The sequence below is a fragment of the Scophthalmus maximus genome, chromosome 12 (genome assembly GCF_022379125.1).
Source record: "Scophthalmus maximus strain ysfricsl-2021 chromosome 12, ASM2237912v1, whole genome shotgun sequence".
NCBI classification, from domain to species: Eukaryota; Metazoa; Chordata; class Actinopteri; order Pleuronectiformes; family Scophthalmidae; genus Scophthalmus; species Scophthalmus maximus.
The window spans coordinates 6,392,643-6,402,511 of NC_061526.1; the positions used below are offsets into that span (position 1 = coordinate 6,392,643).

General features: G+C 49.8%; 2 protein-coding genes across 5 annotated transcripts in view; both read left to right on the forward strand.

Annotated features, from left to right (window-relative positions):
* The window catches only part of tesk1b (testis associated actin remodelling kinase 1b), a 30,088-nt gene extending 23,736 nt beyond the window's left edge, over positions 1-6,352 (forward strand). For all 4 annotated transcript variants that reach the window (XM_035617520.2, XM_035617547.2, XM_035617528.2 and 1 more), the window contains 5 exons: positions 1,745-1,835; positions 2,590-2,673; positions 3,609-3,695; positions 4,150-4,246; positions 4,335-6,352. In XM_035617520.2, coding sequence (XP_035473413.2) covers positions 1,745-1,835; positions 2,590-2,673; positions 3,609-3,695; positions 4,150-4,246; positions 4,335-5,431 — 1,456 coding nt within the window. In that variant the 3' untranslated portion in view covers positions 5,432-6,352. The remainder of the gene's footprint in view (positions 1-1,744; positions 1,836-2,589; positions 2,674-3,608; positions 3,696-4,149; positions 4,247-4,334) is intronic.
* A 171-nt stretch (positions 6,353-6,523) lies between these two features.
* si:dkeyp-75h12.7 lies at positions 6,524-9,621 on the forward strand. The gene is made up of 7 exons (XM_035603601.2): positions 6,524-7,096; positions 7,414-7,534; positions 7,972-8,147; positions 8,319-8,497; positions 8,767-8,932; positions 9,194-9,321; positions 9,409-9,621. The coding sequence occupies exons 1-7, from the start codon at positions 7,018-7,020 to the stop codon at positions 9,619-9,621; spliced, it is 1,062 nt and encodes a 353-aa protein (XP_035459494.2). The 5' UTR covers positions 6,524-7,017.
* Positions 9,622-9,869: the final 248 nt, after the last annotated feature.

Sequence of the window (9,869 nt, forward strand, 5' to 3'; positions counted from 1 at the left end):
TGTGTGTGTGTGTGTGTGTGTGTGTGTGTGTGTGTGTGTGTGTGTGTGTGTGTGTGTGTGTGTGTGTGTGTGTGTGTGTGTGTGTGTGTGTGTGTGTGTGTGTGTGTGTGTGTGTGTGTGTGTGTGTGTGTGTGTGTGTGTGTGACACGTTGCATTTACACAAGTCATTGTCAGGGGCCAAGAACCTTTTTAAACCTCTGCGATTTTCATGCTTCCCACTCGACTTTTTTGCAGTGAGCTGAAAAGTGCACGTCCCATCATTTAAAAAAGTTGATATGTTCCCACACGTGGCGCCGAGACTTCTGTCACCGTAACATTCCTGCACCTGTCGGACACGGAGCCTCCGGTCGCTCCGGTCGCTCTTTTTTTTGGCGGGGGGTTTCCGTCATGTACAAAGGCTTTTGTTTGCTTTTATATTTTAGTTAAACACTGTTGTATCCTGTGGCAGAGAATGGATACTGTTGACTCTTGGTGAATGTGTGTGTGTGTGTGTTTATGTTGGAGTGCTACCACTGTGCTTGTGGCATAGGAGGGAGGGAGGGAAGGAGAGGAGATGAAGGGAGGTTTTGGAAAAGCACTCCAAATAAGGTCAAACTATTCCAGTCGTCCTCCGGCTCTGTCTCACTTGGATCTCTCCTGGCCCCTTCGTATATGAAAGTCACTCTTGTCCTCTTACGCTCCCACACGTCCTCGCGAGTCGTCCCTTATTTCTTGTTTCTCCGTCGCCGTTTTCCCCTCCGCTGTCGGCTCACTTCTCCGAGTGTTGTTTACATCGGGATCCACGAGCGTCTCTCCGTCTCATTCCTCCCTCTGCCGTCACATTGCTGCTTGTGTGGGTGTGTGTGTGTGTGGGTGTGTGTGTGTGTGTTGTTGGTTTTTTTTTGCAGTATCATTGCCCACAGTAGCAGATGGAAATAGCACAGAGAGGAAGTAACTGCCAGCGGGGGGGGGGGGGGGGTGTGTGTGTGTGTGTGTGTGTGTGTGTGTGTGTGTGTGTGTGTGTGTGTGTGTGTGTGTGTGTGTGTGTGTGTGTGTGTGTGTGTGTGTGTGTGTGTGTGTGTGTGTGTGTGTGTGTGTGTGTGTGTGTGTGTGTGTGGATGCAGGCTTGTGTTCCTTCCTTTTTTTTATTCAGTTTGAATTTCACAACGATATCTGCAGATAACTGAAAAACATTGCGGTTTCTAAGATAGAAAGGAAGTGCACACACACACACACACACACACACACACACACACACACACACACACACACACACACACACACACACACAGAGCACCTCTCCTCTTGATTGGCGTCTGCATTAATGAGCAGTTCTTGTCAGGCCACTTGTTTGTCTGTTGTCGTCTTCTGTCTCTTACAAATCGTTAAGATCCTAAATAAATAAATAAATCCAATTTATTTTCTTAAATTGTTTCTCATGCATCAGCTTTGGGTGAAGCCTGGAAACAAACGTGAAATCTTTGTACCCTCGTGCACACACCTGCACGTTTCACGCCTCAGCCGCCCGCGATGCATGCTTTTGAATCACTGCTCATCTGGCGATTGTTTTCTCAAAGTTCTCGTAATCGTCGACCACGTCAACCGTCACGTTTGAGAAGCCGATCCCATTAGACACTGATGCTGTGCAAATTGATTTGAAATTAAATTTCCATTCACTGTTTTCCATTCACATTGCCCTTTCGTTAATTTGTGTTGCTCCCTTCTTTCCTCCATCCCTCCCCTCCCTCTTTCCTCTCGTCCGCAGTGAGGATGAAGACCAGGAGCCCCTGGCGGTCGTCGGCTCCCCCTACTGGATGGCCCCGGAGGTGCTCCATGGGGAAGTGTACAATGAAAAGGTACTGAAGGGTCGCCGTCTCCATTTACCCTCCTCCAGCGGCAGATGGGTTCAAAGTCCACAGTGGGCGTGACGAACGCCGGTCAAATAAAAACGAGGAGCCAGGCGGCGAAATAAAGCAATAAATATTTGATAAATCCGTTGTTATGACAAAGGCAAACAGGAGTTTAGTTACTCAAGAGGCTTCTCGGCCTGGGTGACGATGGTCGGTCAGAGTTTAATTTATCTGATTATTTGATGTTGTTTTAATTTTATGGAGCCGGACTGGGCTTCATGAAACAAGAATAAATATAAGTTGTATGATCAGGTTTTCATACCTGCATGTCTTTAATAAAACTGTAGATTACAAGCAAAGCATGAAACTAAGAACTAAGAACCCTTTTCTTTCTTTTTTTATTTAGAATTTTTTTAGACGAACTTTGCAAAACTCAAATAATGTTTATTTCAAAGTGAATTATGTCCCCAGAGCAGGAAATGAGTCGTGCCTGGCGTCTCTTGTTCACCGACTCGTGTCTTTCTCTCTCTCTCTCTGTCTCTCTCTCTCTCTCTCTCTCTCTCTCTCTCTCTCTGTCTCTCTCTCTCTCTCTGTCTCTCTCTGTCTCTCTCTCTCTCTCTGTCTCTCTCTCTCTCTCTCTCTGTCTCTCTCTCTCTCTCTGTCTCTCTCTGTCTCTCTCTCTCTGTCTCTGTCTCTGTCTCTGTCTCTCTCTCTGTCTCTCTCTCTCTCTCTCTGTCTCTCTCTCTCTGTGTGTGTGCAGGTGGACGTGTTTGCGTACGGGATCATCCTGTGTGAGGTCATCGCAAGGATACAGGCCGACCCTGACTTCCTGCCACGCACTGAGGTACGGACGGCGGCGGTTTTTCCGTCAATCAAAAATTCCCTCGCCTGCTTATCATCACATACTCATTTTGCTGAGCCCCTCGTTATATAATTGTGTGGATTTTAATTTTTTCTTAATAATAAAGGTTCTATTTATAATATGCAAGTCTTCTTCTAGGACAGTTACTGTAGTGATGCTTGAAATGTGTCTCCGTCCCTTTTTTCTGTGTAAAAAAAACTTTAAGCTCCAGTTGCACCTCGTCAGATATGATTTTTAAACAAGTATGTAAAATGGTGACCATCGAATTTTTTTAAATGAACTGCTGATTATCATCTCTGACAAACGGGACGTTGACTTTCTTATCATGGCGGAAGATTTCGTGCACCAAAAAATGTTCAAAATGTTGAGTTAATGCCTTTATGATCTGAGATCATGGCAATTCACCATGTCCCACATTAAATATGTATTTTAAGGGTTGTGCGAAGTATGTATTTGCCGTTTTATATTAGGTCACTGCTTTCCCGCATTGCAGTGCACAAAAAAATGAAATACATTTGCAAACACTCCACAAAAAGACAGCGATTAGTTTAATAATGCATTAAACAAATGGCTGTGTTTTTTGTGGAATAGCAAAAGTATATATATAATATAATAAATATAATAGTGGAATAATAAAAATGTCCACCACTTCCTGTTGGCACAAACTGTATATGAATCTGGTGTATACTAACGTAATGGAATACATAATAATAAAAAACATTTCTTTAAATGATTTAAACCCTTTTAAGTGTCTGTTTAATAATGCAACAGTTGGATGGTGTAAAGGGATTTTATTGTTGTTACATTTTTTCATTTAAAGGGCTCTCAAAAAATCTCTGAACTCCTGAGAATTTGGGGGGTAAAATTCCGTCACTGGACATAAAACCATTTGTGACGTGTTCTGTGTTTTCCCGCAGGACTTTGGTCTGGATGTGGAGGCCTTCCAGCAGATGGTGGGCGACTGTCCGTCAGACTTCCTCGAACTGGCCGTTTCCTGCTGTAATGTAAGAAACTCCCTGGTCCCTGGTCGATGATGTATTCCCCTTCCCCGTTTGTTCTGCGGTGAAGAACCACAGGAGAACTCGCTTTAGACGAGAACTTTGAATGAACCCCTGAGTCACGTCAGTGCATCATCACTTCGAAAGTCATTAGCATAAAGGTTCACGCAGGGGCACTGTGAACAATCTGTGGCCCATCTGTCACAGCTTGTCATCATACGATCGGTCTCCTGAAATGTTCCTTTACTTCACGGATATTCAGAAAGATGGTTTATTCACAGCAAACGAGCAAACGGGAATCGAAATTAAAATCACTCCCTGCATGAGAGTAAAGGAGCTAAAATGAAAAAATCTGGAGACACTCGTCTTGGAAGGAGTTCATGACTGACCAAATGAAACTCTGTCTCCTCCTGTCCGTCATGCTCGCGCTCAATCAGTGGAATCTTTCTTTTCCTTCCAGATGAAAGCAAAGGTCCGTCCGTCCTTTTCCCAAATCGTGGCAGAGCTGGAGAGGAGACAGGCCGAGAGGAAGCTGAGGGACGAGCTGACGGCGAAGCGTGAGTCCGTCTGTCCTGCACCTGAGATCAAACTCGTATTTGTTTCTGAAAATGTCCACTATTTACATTGATTGTTTTCTTTCTAAAGCCGTCTCTCCAGCGATTGGCCCCCTGCGAAGGCGTTCCCTCTTCCTGTTGTCAGATCCCCGCCTGTCGCGCAGCAAATCCGACATGCTTCACCCCCCGGACACGCCCCCCTCCGTAAACCTGGCGACTCCCGCCCGCATCAACCCCTTCTCGCAAAGGGAGGACCTCAAAGGCGGCAAGATCAAGCTGTACGACACTCCCAGCAAGTCGGTCATCTCGCTGACCTTCGCGCTGCCGCCGCCGCCCGACTGCGACGAGCCCTCCGAGTCCGAAGCCGACGGCGTCGACTGGCCCCGGAGGCACCGGCGCTGCCACTCGCTGCCCTGCACGCCGCCGCCTCACCTCACAATGGCGCCGAACACCGTCCTCACCGAGGAGGAGACGTCGCCGCCTGAGGGGAAAGGCGGGGAGAGCGTGGAGAGCGGACTGCTGGGAGAAGGGAAGGAGACGAGCGGGACTCACCAGGCGGGTGACTCGGGTCTCCCTCTGTCCCTCGAGCGCCTGTCGCTGGACCAAGAGGAGGGGGAGGAGCCCATGGACTGCGCCAGCTCCCCGGACACGCAGGACAGCGCCTCATCTCCGTACTCCGACCCCTCCCCTCCTCCCTCGCACTACTCCACTCCCCTCCAGCCCTCCACCCCGCCCTTCTCCAACGGCTGGGGGTCGGCCATCTCAAACGGGCCTCCGTGCCTGCCGCCCCTCTCCCACTTGGACAACAACAATGTGGCCGTAAGTCACCCGCTGGGATGGAGCACCCCGACCGCAACTGCCGCCACCGCGACCAACAACAACGGCTACCACTCCCCGCCCGGCGGCCCCGCCGCCGCCGGCTTGTCCCCGTTCGGCTCCGGCAGCGGCTCTCCGGACCAGGAGGAGGTGGTCTCCTGTCCCGGCTGCTGCCTCGCCGGCCTGCGCTTCCCCTCCATCTGCCTCCGAGCGCCGCCGCGCAGGAACCCCTACAAGAACCTGAACGGGGACCACGCGGCCTCCCAAGGGCTGCTCAGTCCGGGACCAAAGGGCCTGCCGCCTTCGCCCACCCCCACGACCACCACCACCAGCCTGGAGCCGGCGCTCACCCTGCCGGGGGCGCAGACATAAGTCGTCGCCCCCCCCCCCCCCCCCCCCCCCAACTTCTCGACACCAAAGACACGTGGTGGGAGACTCTGCACCTCCCTGGAAATGAAGTGGGTCCTCTCCAAATTTTGCACAGATTTCAACAAAGCAATACTCTGCTCATTTTCGAGACACCCATTTTTTTTTGGTGCAGAGACGTCTTGGTGAGCGTCCAGATTGCGTTTCCTAAAACACACCCCGGACCCTGGAACTGGCCGTGAGCGCTCTGGGACTTTGCTGGTGACTCTTCTGTTTTTGCCTGTTTGTTTGGTTTGGTTCTTGTGTGTGTGTCGCCCTCTGCTGGGCTGAGGGCGTCAGCTGTGCCTGCGTATATCCTGTATCTGACTGACGGACCATCGGCGGCGTCCGGAGCCGATCAGCATGTGAACACTCCAGCTCGGGGGCCCGGTCCATTTAGATCCTGTATATTTTTTTTGGCGGATGTAAAAGATTGTTATAACTGATAATATTTCTGAAGATGATGTTGACGCTGAAATGAGGAATGTTAAGCTTAGTATTATTATTATTATTATTATTACTGTTGCAATGATTTTCGATGTTTGGTGCTGTTGCTGAATGAACAGGCAGTTTTTGCTTTTGTGTCTTTAATTATCAAGAGTATAGTGCACTGCCGAGGTGTGTGTGTGTGTGTGTGCATGTGCGTGCGCGTGTGTGAGAAAGAGTGAGCTGTGCACTTATTCTTATGACTCCTTCTGTTGCTGTATGATCCGTCGGCCCCTCTGGTTGGTTGCCTGGTTAAAAGCACTTAAACTGTATTACTGTTGTCGATGAGGAAGCTGTTGATGATGTCATTATTACTTTTGGGAATGAACGGTCGAAGATCTGCTTTACGAGATGTACAGATTATTATTTAAAATATGGCATTGAATAAAAAGATAGAATGTAGTTATGTATCTGGTTGTTTTGTTTTTTTGTGGATTATTTTCTCGATTAATCGTTCAGTTGTTTGGTCCATGAAAATGGTGAAAAATGCCTATCGTGTTTCCCCGAAACCCCAAGATGATGTTTTGTTTCGTCCACACACCAAAGAAATTTAGTTTTACCGTCACAGTGGAGCAAAGAAACCAGAAAATATTCCCTTTTTTTTTTTTTTTCCTTCCTAAAAACTACTTGAACCGTTTATCAAAACAGTTGGCGATTAATTTCGTAGTCGTTCACTGATCGACCAACTGTTGCAGCTCCAGTTTCTCCTCCACATTTTCCTCCTTGGTCAGGGTTCAAGTTCCCAACAGGAGAAGAACAAAACGCAGAAGTTTGAGAACATGAGCAGCAAAACGTCCCTTTTAAAAAAAAAAAAAAAAAACCCCATTAGCTTTATCTTCCTCTGTTCTTTTTTTCCCCCCCTTGCTCTCTTCTTTAAGTAGCTTACGGCCTTTCCTCTCCCTTACAAAATCGCCCAGCCTTCAATTAAGCCTCCCAACCTCCTGCTGGCTCCGGCCTATCATCCTTCACCCTGCAGCTTACTGCCCCTCGTATCCTCGGCGAGTCCAGCTCAGACCATCGCGGTCTCGCTGCACGCTCGGCGGTTCCCAGAGGTCAGCGAAGTCGCCATGGAGACGCCGGGTGTGGCCGCGGGCCGGTCGAGGGCGGCGGCGGGCTTGTGTGTCGTGGTCGTCCTGCTCGTCAGTGGTGAGTGTTGGAGATGGTCCTTTTCCTTTTTTCCCCTCTTCCTTAAGTCCTCTCCTCCGCCCTTGGCAGCCGTTGCTCTCCAAGTGTCAACGAAGTTGTGACAATCGGACTTAACGGGTGTGTGTGTGTGTGTGTGTGTGTGTGTGTGTGTGTGTGTGTGTGTGTGTGTGTGTGTGTGTGTGTGTGTGTGTGTGTGTGTGTGTGTGTGTGTGTGTGTGTGTGTGTGTGTGTGTGTGTGTGTGTGTGTGTGTGTGTGTGTGTGTGTGTGTGTGTGTGTGTGTGTGTGTGTGTGCTATTTGGTGGTGCGATCTCCCCAGGGTCGAGTGGGTCAGTCTGTTACACTGCCGTGGAATCGCTGGACTTAGGCTGCCTCCTGCGGTGGACCTGTCCCCGTGCCAGTCCTAATACCACCTATAGCGTGCAGACGAAGACGCAGGGGTAAGTCTCTCTGTGTGTGTGTGTGTGTGTGTGTGTGAGATTCATGATGGTATATGTACATTCTATGCTCCATGTAAGAACACGTAAAGCAAAAACACACACTTGAATGCCTCTGGCTCTGTGGATTATTATTCATATACAGCGGACCAGCAAATTCTTATTGTGTTGTTGTTTGTTTGTCAGTTCACGTCTGTTTGACCTAAACCAAATTGCCTTCGGGGTTAAAAAAGTATATAATTTTGATGATTTTGTAAACTGGTTTATACTTCTGAAGTAGTGCTGCGTGGTGGTCTCTCTTCCTGGGGCTGGTGAACTTTAGTTTCCTGTAAACTGAATTAAATCAAAAGAAATTAAAGAGAATAATCCTGCGTGTAAAACCTGCACATGCACATTATTCTTGACGAAAATTGTATGAACGGTGGCTCTCTGGCTTGCAGGGGCCCCTGGCAGGACGTGTCGTGGTGCGTCCGGGTCCAGTCCCGCAGCTGCGACGTGTCCCGGGCCTTCTCCGACTTCGAGCTCTACAACATGATCCGCCTCGGCGTCCACCTCGGCCCCGGCCCCGGCTCCAGCGTCTGGCTCAGGCCGCGCAAGTTCGACTACAGCGACTTGAGTCAGTGACAGTCTGCACTTTGTGTAAATGTGTCCAGGGTGTAGTTGGAGGCTGTCCCGACCCGAAGACACGTTGTCAGTAGTTTGTCAGTGAGGATGAAATCTTTCAGAAAAGTGTCATCACCTGCTTCTTTGAGTGATGTGTCAGAGTGGGTGTTCTCTCCCTCCCCAGGTTTCAGCCCTCCATCCGTCTCCGTCTCCCTGAGAGACGAGCAGCTGTCGGTGGCGGTGCGGTTCCCCTGTGCCGCCAGCAGGAGGTGCCCTCCGGAGAGGTGCTGTCCCGTCTCTGAGCTGATCGACCCCTGGACGACGGTGACCGTGTACAACAGGCGCAACCGCTCAGAATACCAGGTCACTGAACTCCTACTTCAACAACAAACAAAAAAAGATACTTAAGTCAATTCATGTTTAAAACAATTTCCTTTTTTTTTTTTTTAAACATCAATTGGTAACACACACGCGTGAATTAAGATTCACAAGGTCGCGTCCTTGACACTGAAAATGTTTAAGCTGAGAAATGTAGTCGATCGCCGAATCTGCTCACGGCTCAACTGGTTTCTATTTTAGTGTTTTGTTTTTGTTTTGAGGAGAGCCGTGTGTTTTCCACGTTTTTCTCGCAGAGCCGCACAGTTTGGACGCAGGAGGTGTCCGTTTCCTCCGTCCAGTTCTCCGGTTTGTCCCCGGGTCAGAACTACTGCGCCGTGGCCAACTTCTCCTTCCCGACTTTCTCCATGGCGGCGTCTCCGCAGTCGGCCCCTCAGTGTGCGGAGGTCGTCTCCAAGTCAGGTGCGAAAGGGCCAATGAAGATTTTTAAGTTTCATGTTTGGGACCCTGGGGGACAGTGGAACGCATTTGTCCCTGACGCCCTGAGACCAATCACAATGATATAGAACAAAAAAGGATCGGCCTTTGTGTGCTCCAAACCTAATCCCTCTGCTTCACAACACGAGTCCAAAGGTCCGATTCAATCTCCTGCTGGTGACTTGGCTCAGCTCCACCCGCAGCCTCACTGTCGATGCGTCATGTTTGCGTTGTCCTTTCCCGCAGGGCCGATGCCCGTGCTGTGTCTGGGGATCCTGCTGGCCTCTCTGCTCCTCGTTCCACTTCTCGTCGTGGTCCTGAAAAACCCGCCGCGGGCCGCCGCCCCGGCCGCCGAAAACCGGCCCAAGGCTCCGGTACGATGTCTTCTGTTGCATTTTGGTCCCTCTCTTTCTTCTCCCATAACTGACATTTCCTCATTGTCTCCGCTCTTCCCCCTCAAGTCGTCTCCTCGCGCTCCAGTCTCCTCGCGCTCCAGACTCCGTCGAGTCCTCCTCCGCCGTGACCCCGGACCAGGACCAGACCCCCGCCCTCCGTCGCGCCTCCAGCTGTGGTGCGGCGTACTGGGACAGCGGAGGGATGGAGCCGGAGCTCGGGCCTCGGCGTCCCGCCTGTGGCTCACTCATCTGAGGAGACGTGCAATAGATTTAGACTGACACTGAAAGACTGAGAGTCGTCTCACCATGAGGTACTGTAGGCGTCTCCATCACTGTGCCTCGACTGAGGTTTGACAACAGGAGCGGGACTTGCCACATCTGAATCAACACATCTGAACTATTAAAGGCAGCGGGACAGCGGCTTGATGACGACCAAGTGTTCTTTTACCAAAGGCCACATCCATAGTTTGTCCACCACATGTCAAGGTCATACGATGCATTCAATGTTCCACAAATAATGTGTTTTC

Coding starts and splice junctions, on each gene's coding strand:
- si:dkeyp-75h12.7 (XM_035603601.2), top strand. CDS start 7,018: ATGGAGACGCCGGGTGTGGCCGCGGGCCGGTCGAGGGCGGCGGCGGGC. Junction 7,097..7,413: donor GGTCGTCCTGCTCGTCAGTG/GTGAGTGTTGGA, acceptor CGATCTCCCCAG/GGTCGAGTGGGTCAGTCTGT. Junction 9,322..9,408: donor AAAACCGGCCCAAGGCTCCG/GTACGATGTCTT, acceptor TTCCCCCTCAAG/TCGTCTCCTCGCGCTCCAGT.